At 26.5% G+C, this 20,067-nt stretch overlaps 1 protein-coding gene across 1 annotated transcript in view; it reads left to right on the top strand.

The window, feature by feature from the left end:
- Positions 1-20,067, top strand: part of LOC136078729 (uncharacterized) — a 165,136-nt gene that overhangs the window by 62,156 nt on the left and 82,913 nt on the right. Inside the window, exons 7-9 of the mRNA XM_065794520.1 lie at positions 9,917-10,113; positions 10,224-10,553; positions 18,112-18,495. Of these exons, the coding sequence (XP_065650592.1) occupies positions 9,917-10,113; positions 10,224-10,553; positions 18,112-18,495 (911 nt within the window). The remainder of the gene's footprint in view (positions 1-9,916; positions 10,114-10,223; positions 10,554-18,111; positions 18,496-20,067) is intronic.

The raw sequence follows: 20,067 nt of genomic DNA, 5'->3' as shown, positions 1-20,067 counted from the left end.
AATGAATTATTATTGATATTTTTAAAAATCTCTAAATGTATTCCCCCCCCTCCCCCCCCCAAAAAAAAGCGATTGACTATATAATTTAACTAATAATGGAAGGCTCCAGACTCCAGATTGAAGAAAATGAAATAGTAGTACATCTCCTAAAAATTAAAAGACAACTAGTTCACATAGCTTCTTGTAATCCCCATGTTAAATATCTCTGCGATCAATGGCCTCTTGAGGAACTTCAGGACCTCCCTTTTAATGTTGTTTATAAACAACGTAACTTGTTACCCATTCTAATCTAACCTGATGTGCTCCGTCTTATGCTTCTCATTCTGAGTGACCAGTCTTTATATAATCTTACATATAGTGCTTTCCTGTGCCATTTTATTTTTTCATTAATAAGATCCTCACACAAAATGAGAAGTGTGTACCTCCAACATGTGTTGCTCGCAGATAAATCAAAACAGGGAAGATTGTGAAGATGGTAAAAACTCCATAAAAGAACTTCTCTGTTAAAATAAGTGATGTAAATAATTTTAAAATAGTCATATATAAAATTGTTTATCTGAGGCTTTCCAATGCTGAGAAGCTGGTTAAAAGATTCTATCAATCAGCTGCCCATGACAGCTGGTTGGTTGAATACTTTATAGGAAACAGTAGCTTTCTGGTATTAGTGTCTTCCTCTTTTTTTCTATATTTGCGTCTATTTTGACAGGACAACCAATGTTAGCCACAAAACTAAACTTTTTAATTGACCAATGATGATTTAAATCCGCATGTGACATGTTTTTTATAAGAGAATTATACATTTATAAAAATATAAGACTCAGGTTATGTTTAAAAATTAGGCTAATGATAAGCATTTTGTTGTGTGTTACTTTAAATCAGGCATGTTTATGAGCAGATTACTAAAATTTTCGTTAGTGTTTATTTGCATGAAAACCATTTAATAAGGTTACTGCTTTGCAAAACAAAAATATTTATATATAAGTATTGATGATTTTTTTTTTGACCACAAAGTCTTCGAGAATGCACACGGTTTTGTAAGCTTAAGAATAATTATTATGAGCCTCTTAAAATATTTTAAATAAGCGTAACCAAGTCTGTTACCAAAACCCAATATTCATATAAAATAAAAGCATGCATTACACTAATTATAATATTATTCACCTTACTATTCAACAATAAGTGTTTAAAAAAACAAAAAATGAGAAAAATGTCCTAAGAAATTAAATAAAATTGACAACAAAACAACATTAATTTTCAAAAGATTTAATTTTTTTAAATTTTACAAAAATTACTTTTAGTAAAATGATTTTGTTTTTTTTGTTATAATAGCCTCAGTGGACTTCAGAGAATGGCAAAAACTTGAGAAACATCCTTAAAAAGAAAAAAAAAGTTATTCAAAAGTATGTCAACCTAGGTCTAAAAAGAAGCGTATTTTATAGAGATTATAGAAAACATAAATATTTTTTCTTAAAATTTATTGACAAAAAAAATATGAAAAAAGACTCTTAAAAAAATTTCAACAGAATGATATTAAACAATAATACAAAAAATACTTATTTTTATTACAATTGAATAACATTTTTAAAATCTCTATGAAAATACGCTTCTTTTGAGACCCAGGTTGACATACTTTTGAATAACTTTTTTTTCGACAATATTAGGGACTTTACCCTAAATACTTAAGATTTGAACCTAAATATATTAACAACTTGACGTGATGGTAAAGAAAGGGTTGCATATTTGAAATCAAAATGAGAAATACCATGCAAGAAACAAGTTGTTTGCTCGGCACCAGAAAAAAATTTTTTTTTTGTTGGCCTGTGTTATTACCCACCGGTTTTTGCTTATAAATTATTTGTTATTGGTGAAGTGTAAACTGTCTAACTATTGGCATTAAAGAATAAATATTATGTCATAATATATATTCTAAAAAATATAATTTGCTCAGAATTAATTTTTCAAACATGTATTAATCAAATTTTATTACAAATATAAAACAAGTTAAAATTATAATTTTAATAATTCGATAGAAATTGTTTTGAAAAATGTATTTTCTGGTAAGTCTGTAAAAACAGTATAAATAAATTACACTAAATATATGTATAATATATATATATATATATATATATATATATATATATATATATATATATATATATATATATATATATATATATATATATATATATATATATATATTTATATATATATATATATATATATATAAACATATATATATATATATATATATATATATATATATATATATTTATATATATATGTATATATATATATATACATATATATATATATATATATATATATATATATATATATATATATATATATATATATATATATATATATATATATATATATAAATATATATATATATATATATATATATATAAATATATATATATATATATATATATATATATATATATATCTATATATATATATATATATATATAAATATATATATATATATATATATATATATATATATATATATATATATATATATATATATATATATGTATATATTGGAAATCTGAATATACATATATATATTTTCCAATATACATACATATAAAATTTACTAGTTTTGGTATATATATATAAATATATATATATATATATATATATATATATATATATATATATATATATATATATATATATATATATATATATATATATATATATATATATATATATATATATATATATATATATATATATATATATTTATATAATTTGATTTTTATAAAAAAGGCAGCGTATAACTATTTTTTAAAATTGTTTTAGATATAATAATATATTAACGATATTTCGTTGAGCTATTGTGGTCAGCGTCATCAGTTAATGAAAAAAAAAGTTTCATCTCTATTTAGAACATTTTGTCCAATATCTATCTTGTGTCGAATTCTTGCTTTATTTATCTCCAAGAACTCTCTAACTTTTTTTATCCTTGTTTCCTTGTTATTCTAACGGGTGATGCGGAAGTTATCGGAGAAATCCTAATTTCATTATTTGAGCATAATAAATAAATTTTGTGGTTTTATGCGTAGGCATAAACATTCTATAAAATATAAACTTTATTATTTGAAACACAATTACTTAAAATGAGGTTAAAGGCAGCTGAACGAGAATCTTTTCGAAAGCGACTAAAAATGTTTTTTGTAAATAAACCTAATATAAAAAAAAAATCATAAATCATTTTGAAAAGGAAGGATTTGCTTAAAGTACAATACATAATAACCTAAAAAGACTTGAAACTGTTCAATCGTTTTCTGATAGAAAGCACCCTGGTCGTCTGACATCCTGGACTAGAGAAAAGAAAGCCGAATTAACAAGACTTGTCAACAATCGAAAAGGGGTCAGTCAGAGAAAAATAGGTATTAAATTCGGTGTAAATCAATCGACAATTGGTCGTCAGTTAAAAAAAATGAATATTAAATATAGAAAACGTGAAAAGACTCCAAAATACACTATAGAACAACAAATAAAGGCAAAGAAAAGAAGCAGGAAACTAGTTAACCAACTCTATAACACAAAATCGCTTTTAGTCATCGATGACGAAAAATACTTTTGTTTTGCAGGGGACAACATGCCTTGAATTTCTGGATACTACACAAACAACAAAAAGACATGCCCAGAAAGTGTTCGTTTTATAGGAAAAGAGAAATTTCCAAAAAAATTGTTTATGTGGATAGCCATATCTGACCGTGGTATGTCCAAGCCATTGTTTCGCACTTCCAAGGCTGTAGTGATCTATTCATCAATCTATATTTTATGAATGTTTAGAAAAATGACTTCTTCCATTTATTCACAAGTATCATGGAGAGTTTAACTATTTATTTTGGCCAGATTTAGCAAGGTCTTATTATTCTAAAGATTCTCTAAATTGGATGGACCAATATGTCTTCTACATTGATAAAGAATCCAATCCCCCAAATGTGCCTCAAGCACGACCAAATGAATATTTTTAGGGACATTTGGCACAGAAGGTTCACGAGGGAGATCGGCAAGCTTCAACAGAGCAAGTTTTGATTGATCGCATTAAACTAAAACTACAAGAAATTGATTTAAACTTTTTACAGTCGCGTATGAAAGGCGTCAGAGCAAAATTGAGATCAATTGCAGATGGTGGTGTTTTTTCATAAAAAAAATAATATATTTTATTAAAAGATAAATGCTTTATTTAAAAAAAATATAATAGTAGTTTATTTTTTTATTTATAAATAAGTTATTGACGCTTTTATTTTGTCCGATAACTTCCGCATCACCCGTTATCATATTTTTTGAGTATAATTTATCTAGGTAAAACTGATTTAAAACTGATTCAGCAATAGAGATAACAGAAGAACCACGTTGATAGATAGAATTGCAGATATAGCAGCAGAACATACAGCAAATCAAAGAGTTATTTGTGCTGTATTGGAGATCTTCATATAACTCTGTTTAATGGCATTTAAGTTTTTAGTTTGATACTATTTCAGGTGTATTTTGAGGGTTTTTTATTTGTCTTCTCAAAATTTTCCAGAAAAGTTTTCTGATTAAAATCATGTTTAACTGATTTAAAAACCTCATCTTCAACATCAAAACTTCAATATCAAAAACAACTTCAATATCTTTTTTTTTTTTTTTTTTTTTTTTTGAGTATTGTATTTGCCGATTGAAAATAATTTACACTCGTAATTTATAAAAACAAATATTTACATGACTGGGGCTTGAAGAAGACAAAATTTATCTTATCATTAAGCCCCCCTATCAAAAACAACATCAATATCAAAACTTTTTTTTTCAAAAGATGCAACATTTATTATTTTTTTCATCTTAACCTATCTTTCTGATACATACTAAATCACAACGTGACACTTTAATATCTCAAGAACAAGTTCATAAAATATGGTTTCCATCAGAACAATTGCTTACTTCCTTTCATAGAGCATTTTCATCAGCACAAAGTAAAATGTTTTCTCTACATATTGGTATATTCAAAAAATCGTCTGGCTTACCATTCTACAACTTGGTAAAAAATTTTCAAAAAGAATCAAAACTTCATTTTGATTCTTTTTGAAATTGTCTCAAACTTTTTCCAGGTAGATAGCAAATTTTGAGATATCACTAAAGGACTCTTAAAGAAACCATTAGACAGAGATCATTGTTTTAACATTGAGTCTGTCAATTCTACTGAAATTTCCTTTACAGGTATATAACTCTACTACAAAAACCAGAAAACCTGTTATTGGCCCTAAATTACGAAGAGAATTTAAAAAACAAAACATCAGAGTTATATTTACTTCACCTCCCAATTTAAATAACATACTATGCAATAACAAAACAAAACTACCGCCGAACATGAATCCGGGTGTTTACAAGCATAAATCCTATGCAGAAGTATATATATTGGTGAGACCAAAAAGAAAACCATTTCAAGAGGTGTGGAACAACAAAAAGCTTGTATAAATCAAAAATGGTCAAGTTCAGGAGCCACGAAACATTCTAGAACATACTGTGGTACTTTTGATTGGTTGAGTCCTAATACTTTGGGAGTCTTTATTAAAATGTACTAAAAATAAACAATAATAGTCGACAATAGTAGAGATAAGTAAGAGTCATTAACTGTTGTTCTACTAATTTGTCGTTAGTGTTAAGCGTAAGTGTGATGTATAGACAGTGTTAGTGTTGGAGCAGAATTATTCGTTTTATAAGTCGTTATCATGTGGTCTGTATTATTAAGGTGGTAAACATACGTTATTGGTATAAATGTGTTATAGACGTCTCAATTATAGTATGGATTTGTGCCTTATGGTACAGTATGAACACAAGAAGACCTACAACTTTCGCCAAAGACTGGTATCCCAAAAGAAGTTCCACTCTGGGTCTACACCAGGGTATCTTTTTAAGGTATCCCATTGTGTTATCCCAAAAAGGGCTCTTCTCAGAGTGTCCCGTCGGAACAATTGCCACAGACATCTGAATTGGCACCGGAATCAGAGAACACTTAGTGGGGATCAGTATAACTTGTATACAGTTGTTAGAAACTTTTTTGACATGAGTCTTGATAAGTGCAGTGCTTAGTTGCAGTATAACAAGGGTTAGTGAGAGTTGTAAACTGTTTTGAGCCTTATAGCTGTGTTTGTAATATAAACAGTCAATGCAGTGTACATGTGTGTGTCTACTGTAATAGAATGTCTTGATAGTATAAGTTGTTGTTAGTACAAAATTGGTTGAAAGTCATTAAAACTGGTGTAACATAAGCTAGAATACAAGAAGTCCAATAACATGTATTTTAAAATTAAAAAACTATTGCAACTAGATAATCCAGAAAAATTAAGAGGTACATCAATATAGTAACAATAACTTGATTTTGTTAATGAAAACATTTTAGAAAAAATTATTGAAAAGGATGTCTTTTTTTAAAATTAATTTGTTGTTATTGAGGTATTAAAAGCGAAAGCACATATAACAGAGCACTTCAAAAATAAAAAAAATTGAAACTGAGTAAACAAAATATTGTTCTATTTGAAAACAAGTTAAAGCTATTTTTAGGTATTTTATTATATAAATAAGTTTAAGCATTCATCACTTAAATGATGTCTTTTTTGATTTCAACATTGGAGTTGTTTCCCAATTTTGCAATTGCATTTGTATGTTAACGTTGTACAAGCTATCTTCATTATTTAATTTTTATTCATTAAATGACATTCTAAAAAGTGTATTTTATGAAAGTCTTGATCTTTTTATAGAAGTTTAAAACTGAAACTTATCAATTTTATATAAAAAATTAGTATTTTAATTACTTAATTATTTATTCGTATTTGGTTCATAAAACGTAACTAAATATATTTATTATGCAGCATTTTGTAAGTTTTTTTCGCAAGTTGCGGTGCAAAATAGTTTTGTTTCAAAAGAAATTTGTTTTTTTATCATTATTTTAAAAAATAAAACCTTAAAATGTTCATATGTTGCAATACTGAAAATAAAATTTTATTACAAACATTTTGGTATATAAAAATTTTATTTTTTACAATTATATCTACTTGACCAACAAAGCTTTTTTATTGACTTCTAAACGTTGTTTAGCGAAAGAGCTAATTTCGCAAGCGTGACTACCGTAAGGGCTACTTTTGTATGTAGAAAAATTAGTTTTATTTTGTAATTTAACTTGCGTAAGTAGCATTTGCAAAATGAAGATCAACGGTTTTTTTTGTTTTGTAAAATTCGGAACGAAAAAAAAAAATTCCTGATTCTCAATATCTTTCCGAAAGAATTTTATTTTTCCGGAATTTTACAAAATCTTCCATTTAACAACTCTTGCTTGGATGGTATTATTTAGGCTGAGAGTTCTTGGCCAGTTTCTGGCTCAATTACACTTTTATATTTGGTGTAGAATCAAGGCGAGCATTCTATTGTTGATGGGTTTATCAAAATGAACCGCTTTATTTGTTAAGGATATTGTTAGGAGTAATAGGGCATGCTCACTTTGTCATTGAGTTATTTCTCTACTTGTAAGCACATTAAATAAAATAGAACTTTTGCAGTCAACATGATTATGAAGAGATGAAGATTGAAGCAACTCTGGCTTGCTAGCAATGCTAGCAATGCAAGTGTAAGATGCCGAAAAAACCTACACCCAACATTGATGCTGTGTGTCTCCCTAAGCTTGTTGACTGGAGTATTGAACATATCTTGAAGTGAAACTTTATGATAATGTTAACAAAAAAAATTGATAATTGATTTTTGAATGGCAGTACCATGTTTCAAGGGTTGAAAAAAAACAACTTAAATAACAAAAACCTAAAATCATGGTTTTGTGAATAAAAACCAAAGTTTTTTTCATTTTAATTCCATTTTTTTAAAGGAGCTTTATTAAGTTAACTTTTCATTTAAATATTAGAGATTTACATTTTACTTAGGTAAATTATTTTCCTTAATCATGTTAAGATTTTTTATTAACAGTTTTATAAGTTGGAATAGAGTGTTATCATGTTATCAGTTTAATTGTTTAATAAAATAAGAACTAATTTATTTTGAATCCGTGTTATGACCTTTACTAATTTATTTCGAGTATAACAGGTTTTAAACTAATCTTGACATAGTATTAACCAATAACATAATCCCCTTTTTAACATGCATCTTAAATAAATGACACTTGCTGTTTCGGAGAAGCTGTTAAGTATATTTTTTTACAAACCTAACATGTCTTACTACCATTCTTCCATATTCACATTTACAAACTTATCTAGAAATAGCTGATCCATCAGCTTTGTCTTAAATAAAACCAAATCTCATCCCCTGCAACAACATCGGATATTCTCCATGCTTTCTGAATAGGGGTTCTTATAAATCCCAACTCTATCATTTTGATTGGGTAACTTGTGGAATACCCAATGTTATGTTTGTTTGTTTTTTTAAGACAGAGAGCTGTGAAAAATACGACTGATTGCAAAATGATTATGTGATGTCTCCTGTATTGCATGAAAGTTCTTATATTCTAAGGTGTGTTAACACTTAATTAAAGTTGTCAGCAAACAAAGCATTTTGAACAAAACTTTTTCATGGTAAATTGATGTATTGTTCAAGTTAGTTTTGAGGATAATATGAACTGCACTTATTATTTCTTCTAACAGTTACAAAATCTTATTATTACTAACTGTTTTTAATATTATTTATTCTTAAATACTAATTAATTCATTTATAGTTTAACATCATTTTATAGAGAATGTTAAATAATGATATATTGATAAATATATCTTTATTTAACATTAAAAAAAAGAGATATATTAGATAAAAGAGATATATTAGATAGAAGAGATATATTAGATAGAAGAGATATATTAGATAGACCTTTAGAGAAAGATTAGATTTGCTGCTAATTCAACCTCAGGCAACTCAGTTCTTTATCATCAGTCAATCATTATGATTTTAAATAACTATCTGCTCTGTTTTCAGTGACTCAATAGTTTTAATAGAGCAAGTATATAATATAGAGATGTTGTATCAAATCTGAAATCCAAAAATGATTTAATGAAACTGTTTAGTTAATGCTAAAGCATAATTTTAATTTAACATATAGTTTATCATAACGTATTTTTTTTCATATATGACACTATTGACCAAATGGTCAATAGTGTCACAAATGATACTATTGACCAAATGGTCAATAGTGTCATTTGTGAAACCTCAAAAATCCTTAGGACGCTTATGAACACATTTACTAAAAAAACTAATTTTTACCTTATTTCGTGGGATTTTTTCGTTTTGAAAAAACTGTTATAACAAGTAACAAACTTGTTTTCTTTGTAAAGATATGTTGTTTGACTTTATAAAGATAGGTTGTTATAACAAACATGTGCTTTAAAGAATAATTTTTTTATTCTTGGATTAATATCTTTGGATACCATATATTGCTTAGGAATTATTGAATTCAGTAACGCATTTATAAAAAAAAACAAAAAACAAAAATTTGAAGAACCCTCAAGAAAAGTAAAAATAATATTTTTAATCATATTTAAAAAAGTAATATTTATAAAAGTTGTTTTCAAAACGTAGAAAAGAAATAAAAAAAGAAAAGAAAACAAAGTAAAATAATTTATTGTCACAATTGGTTGGAAACTAACTTCAGAATTGAAAGGTCTGTAGTTTGAGAACCCATTGGCCATACATATGGTAAAATGGTGTTTTGGTAGAGCGCTTGTTTTGTAAGCAAAAAATTCTGAGTTTTATCTTCACCAAAAATCTTCTTGACTGTAGTAGTCTTTTTGGCCATAGGGAGATGATTGGAGTAAAGAAAAAAGTAGTTAAAATTAACAAATTTTAATCAAATTTAAACCTAAAGACAGTTGTTATAAATTAAAGCTTTGAGAATGAAAAAATGTTAACTTTACTTCTCATTTTTTCTTAGTCAGTCAAGATCCTTATTCATGAATCAGCTGATAGTAACGTGACAGATAACGAAGAGAAAACTGCAATCCATACAGCAGCAGAGTATGGTAATTTTAAATGTTTACAAACGTTAGTTCAAAGCTCACCTGGAAACATCAATGGAACTGATGAGAAAGGAAGATCACCTTTGCATCTTGCTGCAAAAAAAGGCTGGATGTGAGTGAAAGAAAGTTTTTTTAGTTTTCTTTTGCTTTAACTTTATATACTCTAAATTCTATGCAGAGTAATTTAATATTTACATTTTCATAAAAGCAATAAAAATTTAGAAAAACAGCAGAGACTCTTATTGAAATGGGGGCGCAGATATCAGGTCGGGATGATTCAGGCTGGACACCACTTGATTATGCTGCAAATTATGGACATAATAAAATTGTATCAAATCTTATTTGTAACGGTGCAAATGTGGACGGAATTGATCAAAACTATGTTACGCCTCTTCATCGTGCTTCTATTAATGGCCATGTTGATTGCATAAAAACTCTCTTAAATTATGGTGCTAGTATATCTTTTCAGAACATAGATGGAAAGAACTGTTTGGATTTAGCTATAGAAAACCATCATAAAGAAGCCTGCATGATATTTATCTCACATGAAAGGTTGTGTTTTTTTCCTTTAAAATTGAAAAGAAAAATTAGATAAATTTTTCCTGATTATATAACATTATCTAAGTTTATAAAATAAGTTTTACAGAAAAATTATAAAAATTCAAAAATTTATTATAATCATTGATTCTTTTAATCATGGTTAATAATCATTAGTTATTTGATATTTTCTTATATTTATATCAGTTTTATTAAAATTAAATTTGTATATACTGTTTATTTTTCTAATAATGAAGTTCAACTTAAACTTTGAATCTTACCTCTAGCAAATTTCGCTTGACTTATTTTCCTTTTGTGACTTGCTAACTTTTGAGATTATGTAATTTGTGTAATTTAATTACTAAATCTCAGAGTTCTTGGTTATTATTGTTTGGTTTGCAAAGAATCCAATACTTTTTCAAATGCTTATTTTAGAAATTTAGGTGTCAATTTGTACAATAGCCAATAATGTTTATTGTAACTTTAATGCTCATTACATTAAATGGTTTGGCTCTAGTTCATGTGAATTGCTGGCAGTAAATCTTGTTCCTTCATACTTTTATCTTTTAAAGAATTGGTATCTTTTACTCCTAGTTTGTTTTTAGTTTTATCACACTCTTGTCGGTTCAGAACACAATCTTACATAAACTTTTCTCTTGTTTTTCTTCTAGATTAAATTCACATTTCAATCCATTAGTGTACCTCCTACAACTGCATTAAAACTGACTGGGATTTCTTTTATAAATTTTTTTCTGATTGTTATAGGAATGTCTTTGTTACTCTTATTTAATCTCTTGGATTCAAACATGAAAGCTTTTATTTCTTCTTGTTGATTTCAAGTTCAGCACTTTTACCCCAATTTTTTCTCCTACTTGTGCAGCAGGCTACATCCCAATATAACAGTTTTTTCAAATAACGCAAAAATGTTTTGTCTAATGCTAAGATCCATTATTCTAACAGAATTTTAGAAACTTTTTAATAGTATCATTAACAAGGACGAGTCAGATATTACATTTATCATAAATGAGTGTAATTTTGATACCTTTTCAAAGAATACAACAGGTATTCACTACTTTTTTTTATTATAAATATACACTTTATAAATATACATTTTTCACAGCTCTTACAAACAGGAAAATTTATTTCATGCATTCATTATATTGGTTTTTATGCTAAAATTATTTCTCACTTTTATTATTTTTTTATTTAATTGTTGATAATAGTTAAATGAGCAGTTAAATACGCAAAATGTGTTTACAACTAGAAAAAAGTTAAAAAAAAAGTAGTTTGTATACATAATATAAATTGTATGCCAAGTCAAAAGTTTTAAGACCAAAGAGTTTGTATATTGAATTCTTGATACATATCATTATATCAATTTATAGGTAATATTTATTGTTTTTATAAAACTATGTGTTTCATCATATTTTTAAAACTTAAACTTTTGCACATACAGGCCATAAAAATATGAAAAGAATTTATAAAAGTAGGTCTTTTAAGCCTCAAGAAAAATGAGATTTAAAATAAATATTCAAAACTTGAAAAGTTTACGGAGAAACTTGATCATAACCCCGAACCTGAATTATCTGTTCTTTGAAAACATGCAACTCAGATGCAGTAAAATCAGCTGTTTTGGAAATTAAACCTACTGACTATTCAACAGAATATCTAAATATAGAATGAGGAATAAACAACATAGCTTCAATAATAACAGTGAGAGAGTGAGGATAAAAAGTGAGTGTGGATGTTAAGGTTTGGAGGTTATTTTTAAAATAAGGCATACAATATTGGGTAGATATGGGTCAAATAAATTCTTAGCAGTTGGATAATAGATTCAAGTGTAAAAAATCTAAATATCTTAGTTGCAATCAATATTGCTTGAAAAATTTATTTTTGTGGGAAAAGTAAATAATGTGTATAATAGAGAGTGCTTAATCTATTTGCCATCATTTGATTCTATGTTCTGTTTTTTATGTAAATTATTTCAAACCTCACAATTCTTTTTAGCAACAAATCATTAATTACTTGTTCATGAATATTCACTCATTAAAGTGCTAAAATGACATACTTAAATAAAAGAAATTGCAAGGTGTTGTTTCTTTTTTTTTACATAAACAAAATTGCTGATAAGAAGTATTAACTATGATTTATTCTTTGATTAAAAAGTTTTCCATTTGGAGAACTGATTGAGCAATTTTTCGTAGAAGGTAATGAGAATATTTGGGTTATACCTGAATTAACTGCAAAGTTTGATCCATTTCTAGCAGAAAAAAGAAAATAATGTTGAGTGGCAATGTTGGGTCATACTGCATTAACTATTTGTCAATAATCACTTGTGTCATACACAGCAGTTCTACTTTTAATGTCAACCGTGTGGATCAACTTTGCTGATTTAAATGTACATTCCAAAGATCGCTCTGGTGCAAACTAAGCTGATTTTAACGTACATTTCATTGTTAAAATCTTAAGCATAAATATTTTGTCGTGTAGATTTCAATCTTATAATAACGCGTACAGCATATCTCCAAAATATAAAGGAATGCAAGCCAAAATCTTGGTGATCAAAAAAAAACAAAATGTTTAAACTGTTGCTGGGCACAAATTGTAAATTTTTGAAATATTCAAAATCAATGTTTTTCTGAAAACCATCAATATCCTTTATTTGAGTTCAGAAGAGAGAGCTTCTCATTTTAAAAATTTGAACAAAAATTTTGAAATTTTGGTGGATACTAATATTAGTGAGAAAAGTTGAAGTCCTGTGTGGGAAATGTAGCGGAAGAATGCAATGATGATATTGATGAATCTATATACAATGAAACATCACATCCTCATTTTTTTAAATCAAAAATCACATTATGATGAAATTTAACTGTTAACTCTTGATTTTTTTTTTAAATCATAAAAAAAAAGGCTTTGAGTGACGGTTTCGAAACAGAAGATTGAATTTTAAAAATTTTATTCGTTTAACGTTTATTTATCAAATTTAAAATTAAATGAAAGTATTTAAGATTTGCTATGACGAAAAGGAATCTTAAACAATTATTCATTATTATCAAGCAATGTTGACAAGACAAAGTTAAATAATTTTGATTTGTTAATTGATGTTAAAGAGAAATACATTAGGAATTTTTTGTAAGTTCAAAACCATTTTTATAATATACTTAAGAAACAAAGTTTTGTGTTTTGCTTTTGTACATGCCATCAACTGGTTACAAAAAGCATGTCTATAGTTTAACAAAGTTGTAATAAAAGATTGTAACTAATACTCTAAAAGCATTAGAGATTGTAAAAGCATTGAAAATATTGTACTTGCAATAGCCAAAAAAAATTTTATATATAAAAAACACTTGTTATAACAATACTGGAAGTGTTTGATTGTTCCACACTAATAATCATGTTTGTGTTTTTATGTAAAGATTTAAACTTCCTTCATTGTGTCAAGATCACGCGTTTATTTTGATATATACGATAAAAGTATTTTAGCAAAATGCGACAAAAGCTATTTTACAACCTGCAAAACTTATTTCTGGAAATGTGTTTGATACGCTTTTTGACTGTTGAGTTAGATTAAATATTATACATTTATATTTTCTTGGTATTAAAAAACATAAAATTAAAGAAAATAATAAAATAATTACGACTCCGCAAAACTTAGAGGTTAATAGCCGTAGTTGATGCATAAAATAAAAAACATACTACTTTGAAGATTCAGTCTACACCCATTGATATCCATATCAATTGACACCATTGGCTTTATACAAGTTCCACCATATTCAGCTGTTTTTCTTAGTTTTGAAATTTTTTAACTTCTTCTTATATCAATAAAACTCACAATAATATCAGATTCTATTTATATAAATTATTTCATTTCCTTTGTAGAGTTGAGATATTTTTTGTCAAGTTATGCAAGCTTAGAAATATATATATATATATATATATATATATATATATATATATATATATATATATATATATATATATATATATATATATATATATATATATATATATATATATATATATATATATATGTATATATATATATATATATATATATATATGTATACACATATATATTTATAAATAAATATATATATATATATATATATATATATATATATATATATATATATATATAAATATATATAAATATATTTTACACTGTATATACAATACTGTGAATAAGTTTTAGACCACATGTATAATTAGATGTATTTACAATTTTATTCCTATGTAATTTTTTTAAAGCGTACTAAAGTTTATTAATATATTAGAAAAGTTAAAAGAATATATTATTTTGAATAAATAAACAAAATTGATGAGGAAACATGAGGGGTTTGTTTGTTTATTTATTAAAACGATGTGTCATAACAACTACATCCAAAACAGGATATTCGAAGAATGCTGTTACAGAAATCAGAGAAACTGACTCCCTTAAAGATAGAAAGAAAAGTGATAGACCTCCTAAGCTAACAAAAGATGAAAATAAATATTTAAAAACCCTATCTTTAAGAAATACAAAAAAGCATCAACCGAGCTGGCAAAAGACATTAACACAGTAACTGGGAAAAATGTAAGCTCTTTTTTATTTGACAGCACCTACTTAAATAGGGATTAAGAGGGTGTTTTGCAATTTGAAAACTATTAATACGGTGTGGCAATAATGAAAAACGACTTAAATATGCAAAATAACACAAAGATTGGGCCCAGGAAATGTTTAATCGTGTTCTGCACGCTGATGAGACCAAATTCGAAGTTTTTCGAACGAAAGGACGCCAATATGTTTGAAGAAGAATTAAAGAAGCCTATCAGCCTGAGTGTTTAAACCATACTATTAAACACAGAGGAGGCTCTTTACAAGTTTTGGGCTGTTTATCTTCATCTGGAGTAGGTGATTTGATCAAAATAGGGGGGGCGACTCACCGGGGAACGTAATGTGGATATCCTAAGGAACCGTGCTGTATAATGCGGAATGAGACTAATAGGTCATGTATTTATTCTGCACCAGGACAATGACCCAAAACATTGTTGTTTTGGGTCATTGTCCTGGTGCAAAAAATTATTTAAATGAAATGGCAGAGGAAGGAGTACTAGAATTGATAACTTGGCCTCCCATGGTGCAGTTTTGAATATAATTGAGCATATTTGAGATTACCTGGACAGAAAGAACGTCGAACATGCTCCCGAAATGCTCAAGAATGTTTTGAAGTACTTCAAAGAGAATGGCACAACAAACCCTAGGATTTTACAACTAGCTTGTATGAATCTATTCCCCGGCGAATATTGGCTGGGATTGAGGAAAAAGGAGGATGTAGTAAATATTAGGAGTTTTTATGAAGTGTGACATTAAAAGGTTTGTAATTGTTCAACATTTTGTGTGAAATACATGTATTTTAATAAGTTTATAATTTAGAACTACAAACTTAAATAGTAGAGGAGAATTCTCCGGAATTTTATGAAAAAATGTAAGCGGTCTCAAACTTATTCACAATACTGTATATTTTACATTTTACATATTCATTTTACACCGTGTTTAATATATTAAGACCTTTTAGAATGATTTAACATTACAGGTTTTAAATGTCTTTTTTCTTTGTTTGCATGTGTAAATATTTCAAACTTTTCTTGTACACATATAAATTTTTTAGAAATATTATTCCAATAAAAAAATGTTACTATTTCAAAATATAATCATAGGTTTTTCTATCTTTGAATTCCCAAATATATTTTGAAGGCTTGATTTTTTTGTCAATAGCTTTTATTTTTAAAAGATTGTTTGTGATTGGGAAAATGTTTTTTTTTCATTTTTCCTGTGCTGTAAAATATTTCATATACATATATGTATATATATATATATATATATATATATATATATATATATATATATATATATATATATATATATATATATATATATATATATATATATATATAACTTTATCAGCAAAAATTTAAAACCAAAATTATTAATTCTTTAAAATAAAAGCAAACCTGATCTAATTTAAAATAATTGTTGCATTTTTAAAAAAAAAGGAAGCTATTCATTATTGTGGACATTTTAGACAATATTGAGACAGTTTATGAAATATAATAAAAGACAAAACATGTTTGTTGAAATTTAATTATTTTAATTGAGCTTTAATTATAAACAGTAATTAGTGATGGTAATAAACATAAAGAATAGCAGAATTAAGAGCTTTATTACTATAATAAGAGAATTATTCTTTTGAAGATCTCAGAATTATTCTTATGAAGATCTTCTTATGAAGTCATTAAACAATATTCTTGCATATTATACTTAAACATACTAAAATGAATTTTCAATTTTTTTCCTTTTATATATCTTTCACATATCTTTTTATAGTCGTGCTTTATTTGTTAAATTTTGCTAGTTTTAATTTTTACTAATTTAATTTGTCAATAAGGGTGTTAAGCGAGGTGCAGTACATCCATGTACATCAGTACATCCGAGGTGCAGTACATCCATGTGCCTCATGAAAAATGTCCAATGCTGCTTCAATCCTGATTTTAGAGTTTTTTCCATAAAATTTTTGTCTTTTAATTGCACTTTTTATACATATTATAGAACATATCTCTTTCATTAAAAATGTTAAAGACAAGTTCCTTGGAGAAGTAAGTTCTTCTGTGGTCCTTCCGTTTAAAAATTGAAAAAGTTGGAAAAACTACCAAAACTAATAAAACGTTTGTAAAAAAAGATAATGTAAATGCATTCCTGAAAAAATTATGATGGTTACATGCAAAAGTATATCTAATTGACTAATATATTTAAGTTTTACATTGTCCTATGTACCCCTGTTCTTAACTGCTTCTCTCTCCCCTCTTTTTTGTTTGCTGAATTTAGGATTACAATTAGTTAATTTATGAATTTTAATCCTAATAATATACTTGTTATGCTTTCTGAAACTTTTATATCTTTAAATTTCCTAGATTTTTCAATTTATTTTATCATTATAAATTATTATTATTTTATCATTACAAATGTACCAACTATAATTGATACAGTAAAAATATCATTATCAGTTAAGTTCCAGCTTAATTGCATTTTGTACATAAGTTTCTAGATAAAAGTTTATTGCTGTTCATTTTTATTGTATGCTTCTATGTTTTTATTATTTTTATTTATTTCTTTATACTTTTATATATACTTTTTTGATATAATGTTTTTATAATTTTTACACTTTATTAAGTGTTTTTATTTTACTCTGACAATCTTACAAACATTTATTTATTTATTTTGTTATCTAATAGCTTTTCCTAATTTTTTTCACTTCACTTTGACTTGACAGCTTAGTGTAGTATTTTGTTTTTTTCACTTCACTTTGATTTGACAGCTCAGCCTAATATATTTTTTTTTACTTCACATTGCCTTAACAGCTCAGTATAGTATTTTGCTTTTGTTTTGTTTAGTTTTTTTATTTATTTTTCTAATAAAATATATAACTCTTTGGAAAATGTATTTCTATATATTTGTTTGTGTATTTTTGTTCTTTGTTTAAAAAGCTATTTTAATTTTGTTTGGAAAACAAATAAAATATTTAAAAAAATGTTACAGATGGGAGGAAGCTCTCAACAGTATTGATAACGAAGGAAAAAATCCAATGGAAAAGCTTATATCATTAGAACCAGACATTGCTGCAGTTGTTTTAGAAAATTGTGTCAAATATTCAAAACTTGACGAAAATTTGAAGGAGTATTGTGTAAGTTATGACTTTAAATATCTTGATTTTTTGCCTGAGCATCATTTGCAAAACCAATATTTTGGACCTTCAACCATGATTGAGTTTAACCGTGAAAACTTACTTTCCCATCCACTCACTGTTCAATTAATTAATAGCAAGTGGTCACGCCTTGGTCGCTGGATTTATTTGATTAGCTTGTTTCTTTATATCTTGCTTATTTTTATGCTTACAAGTTTACTTATTATTGAAAAAGAAAGGTGAGAAATTGAATTTTCTTTTTTTATTACTTGCCTTTTCATTTATTTTTATTACTTTTTATTTAATTAATGGTCTACTTACTGATTTTAAATTATTACTTCTGGAACTTCCTATATTCTTTATGAGAATAACAGTTGTTTTTTTTGTCTGTAAATAACTTTTTTCTTATTTTTTAACAGACTTCCTTTTTCAGACTAATACTAAGAAACTATTTAAAGTAGTATTTACTACATTTTTGTCAGTTTTTTGAAATGCTTTTACATATAATAGACTTAAGCATAGGCAATGAATTTGAAAGCAGTATTAGGCAATAAACAAAACTATTTTCTTTGTTCCTTCCAAAACAAAACAAATAAAATTTGTTTCTCATCTTTTTTTTTATTTTATTTAAATTTTTGTCAACTTTTTTAACTCCAAATAAGGTTACTGACTGCAACCTTGTTTAAAACTTTATTAGTTTAAATACTTAGTTTCATTCATATGAGCCCTGATCATTTGTGATCAGCCAGAGAAGTTTGTGTATCTAAGGCCTCCTTGTACCAAGGGTCTGCTCACTTTATATGAAAACCATAAAGTTCTAAGCTATGCTTCTCGTTTAGGTGATTAGTTATAAAAATTTTTATTCTTTATTTCTATTTTGATTATCAGAGAGAAATGTCACAAGTTATAATCGAAAAATGGTTTTGATTGTCTTAAGAAAAATTTTTCTGTTAGTATCTTTTTCTGTTTGTTGCTAAAGTATTAAATGCGATAAATTTGAATTAGTTCCTTCTCTATATGGGTTTGTTAATAGATGCCATTTTTCATGTGTTTATCAAGTCTGATACCTAAGGGCCATATAGTTTGGTTGCATTTTAGGCCATATGTATGTTTCTCTGATGAAGAGTTGGTTTGATCACAAGGCATATTTTTGAACTTCAATTGGTGCAGAGGAATTTTATTTTAGCAGTTGTTTTAAGATTTTTAATTCACGCGAAGACTTATTTTTCAATTTTGCTTAGAACTATTAGTCAACTTTGTTATATGAGTGATGCAAATGTATTATATAAATCATACTATATATTGAATAACTTAGTGTTAATGCTGAGTCTATTTTTATCTTTTATTTTAAAGCAGTTATATGTTTTTTTACTATTATTATTGTTTATTTAAAATCAAATTATATAACAATAAGTAACTGATAAATACTCATTCGAGTGTATTTGACACGTATCTCTTGGCAGCTATTGCAACCGAGGAAATAGCGAGAAAGAGTCGCAGCACTTTTTTTATAAGAACTTGTGAACAAAAGTTTATGCAAATATCTAACTTATGTAAACTTCAAATTATGTAATTTTACTTGAAAACCACATTATTAAAGAAAAAAAAAGCTTCCCCTGCGACTCCAGAAGATGCTGTTGTAAAGTCAAAAAGTCAAAAAGCTTGTAGCTAGTACAAACTTTAAAATTTAATTTAAAAATTAAAAGTCTTTTTGCCCTTAATAATTTTTTTGCTATAAATATTGATGGCTAGATTGAAAAAACTAAAATAGTATTGTCTTTAGAGGGTAAACTTGAACTTGCAAAATGACA

This window comes from Hydra vulgaris, chromosome 03 (genome assembly GCF_038396675.1).
Source record: "Hydra vulgaris chromosome 03, alternate assembly HydraT2T_AEP".
NCBI classification, from domain to species: domain Eukaryota; kingdom Metazoa; phylum Cnidaria; class Hydrozoa; order Anthoathecata; family Hydridae; genus Hydra; species Hydra vulgaris.
Note: the sequence above shows the minus strand (reverse complement) of the source record. Positions and strands in the feature narration are given on the sequence as shown.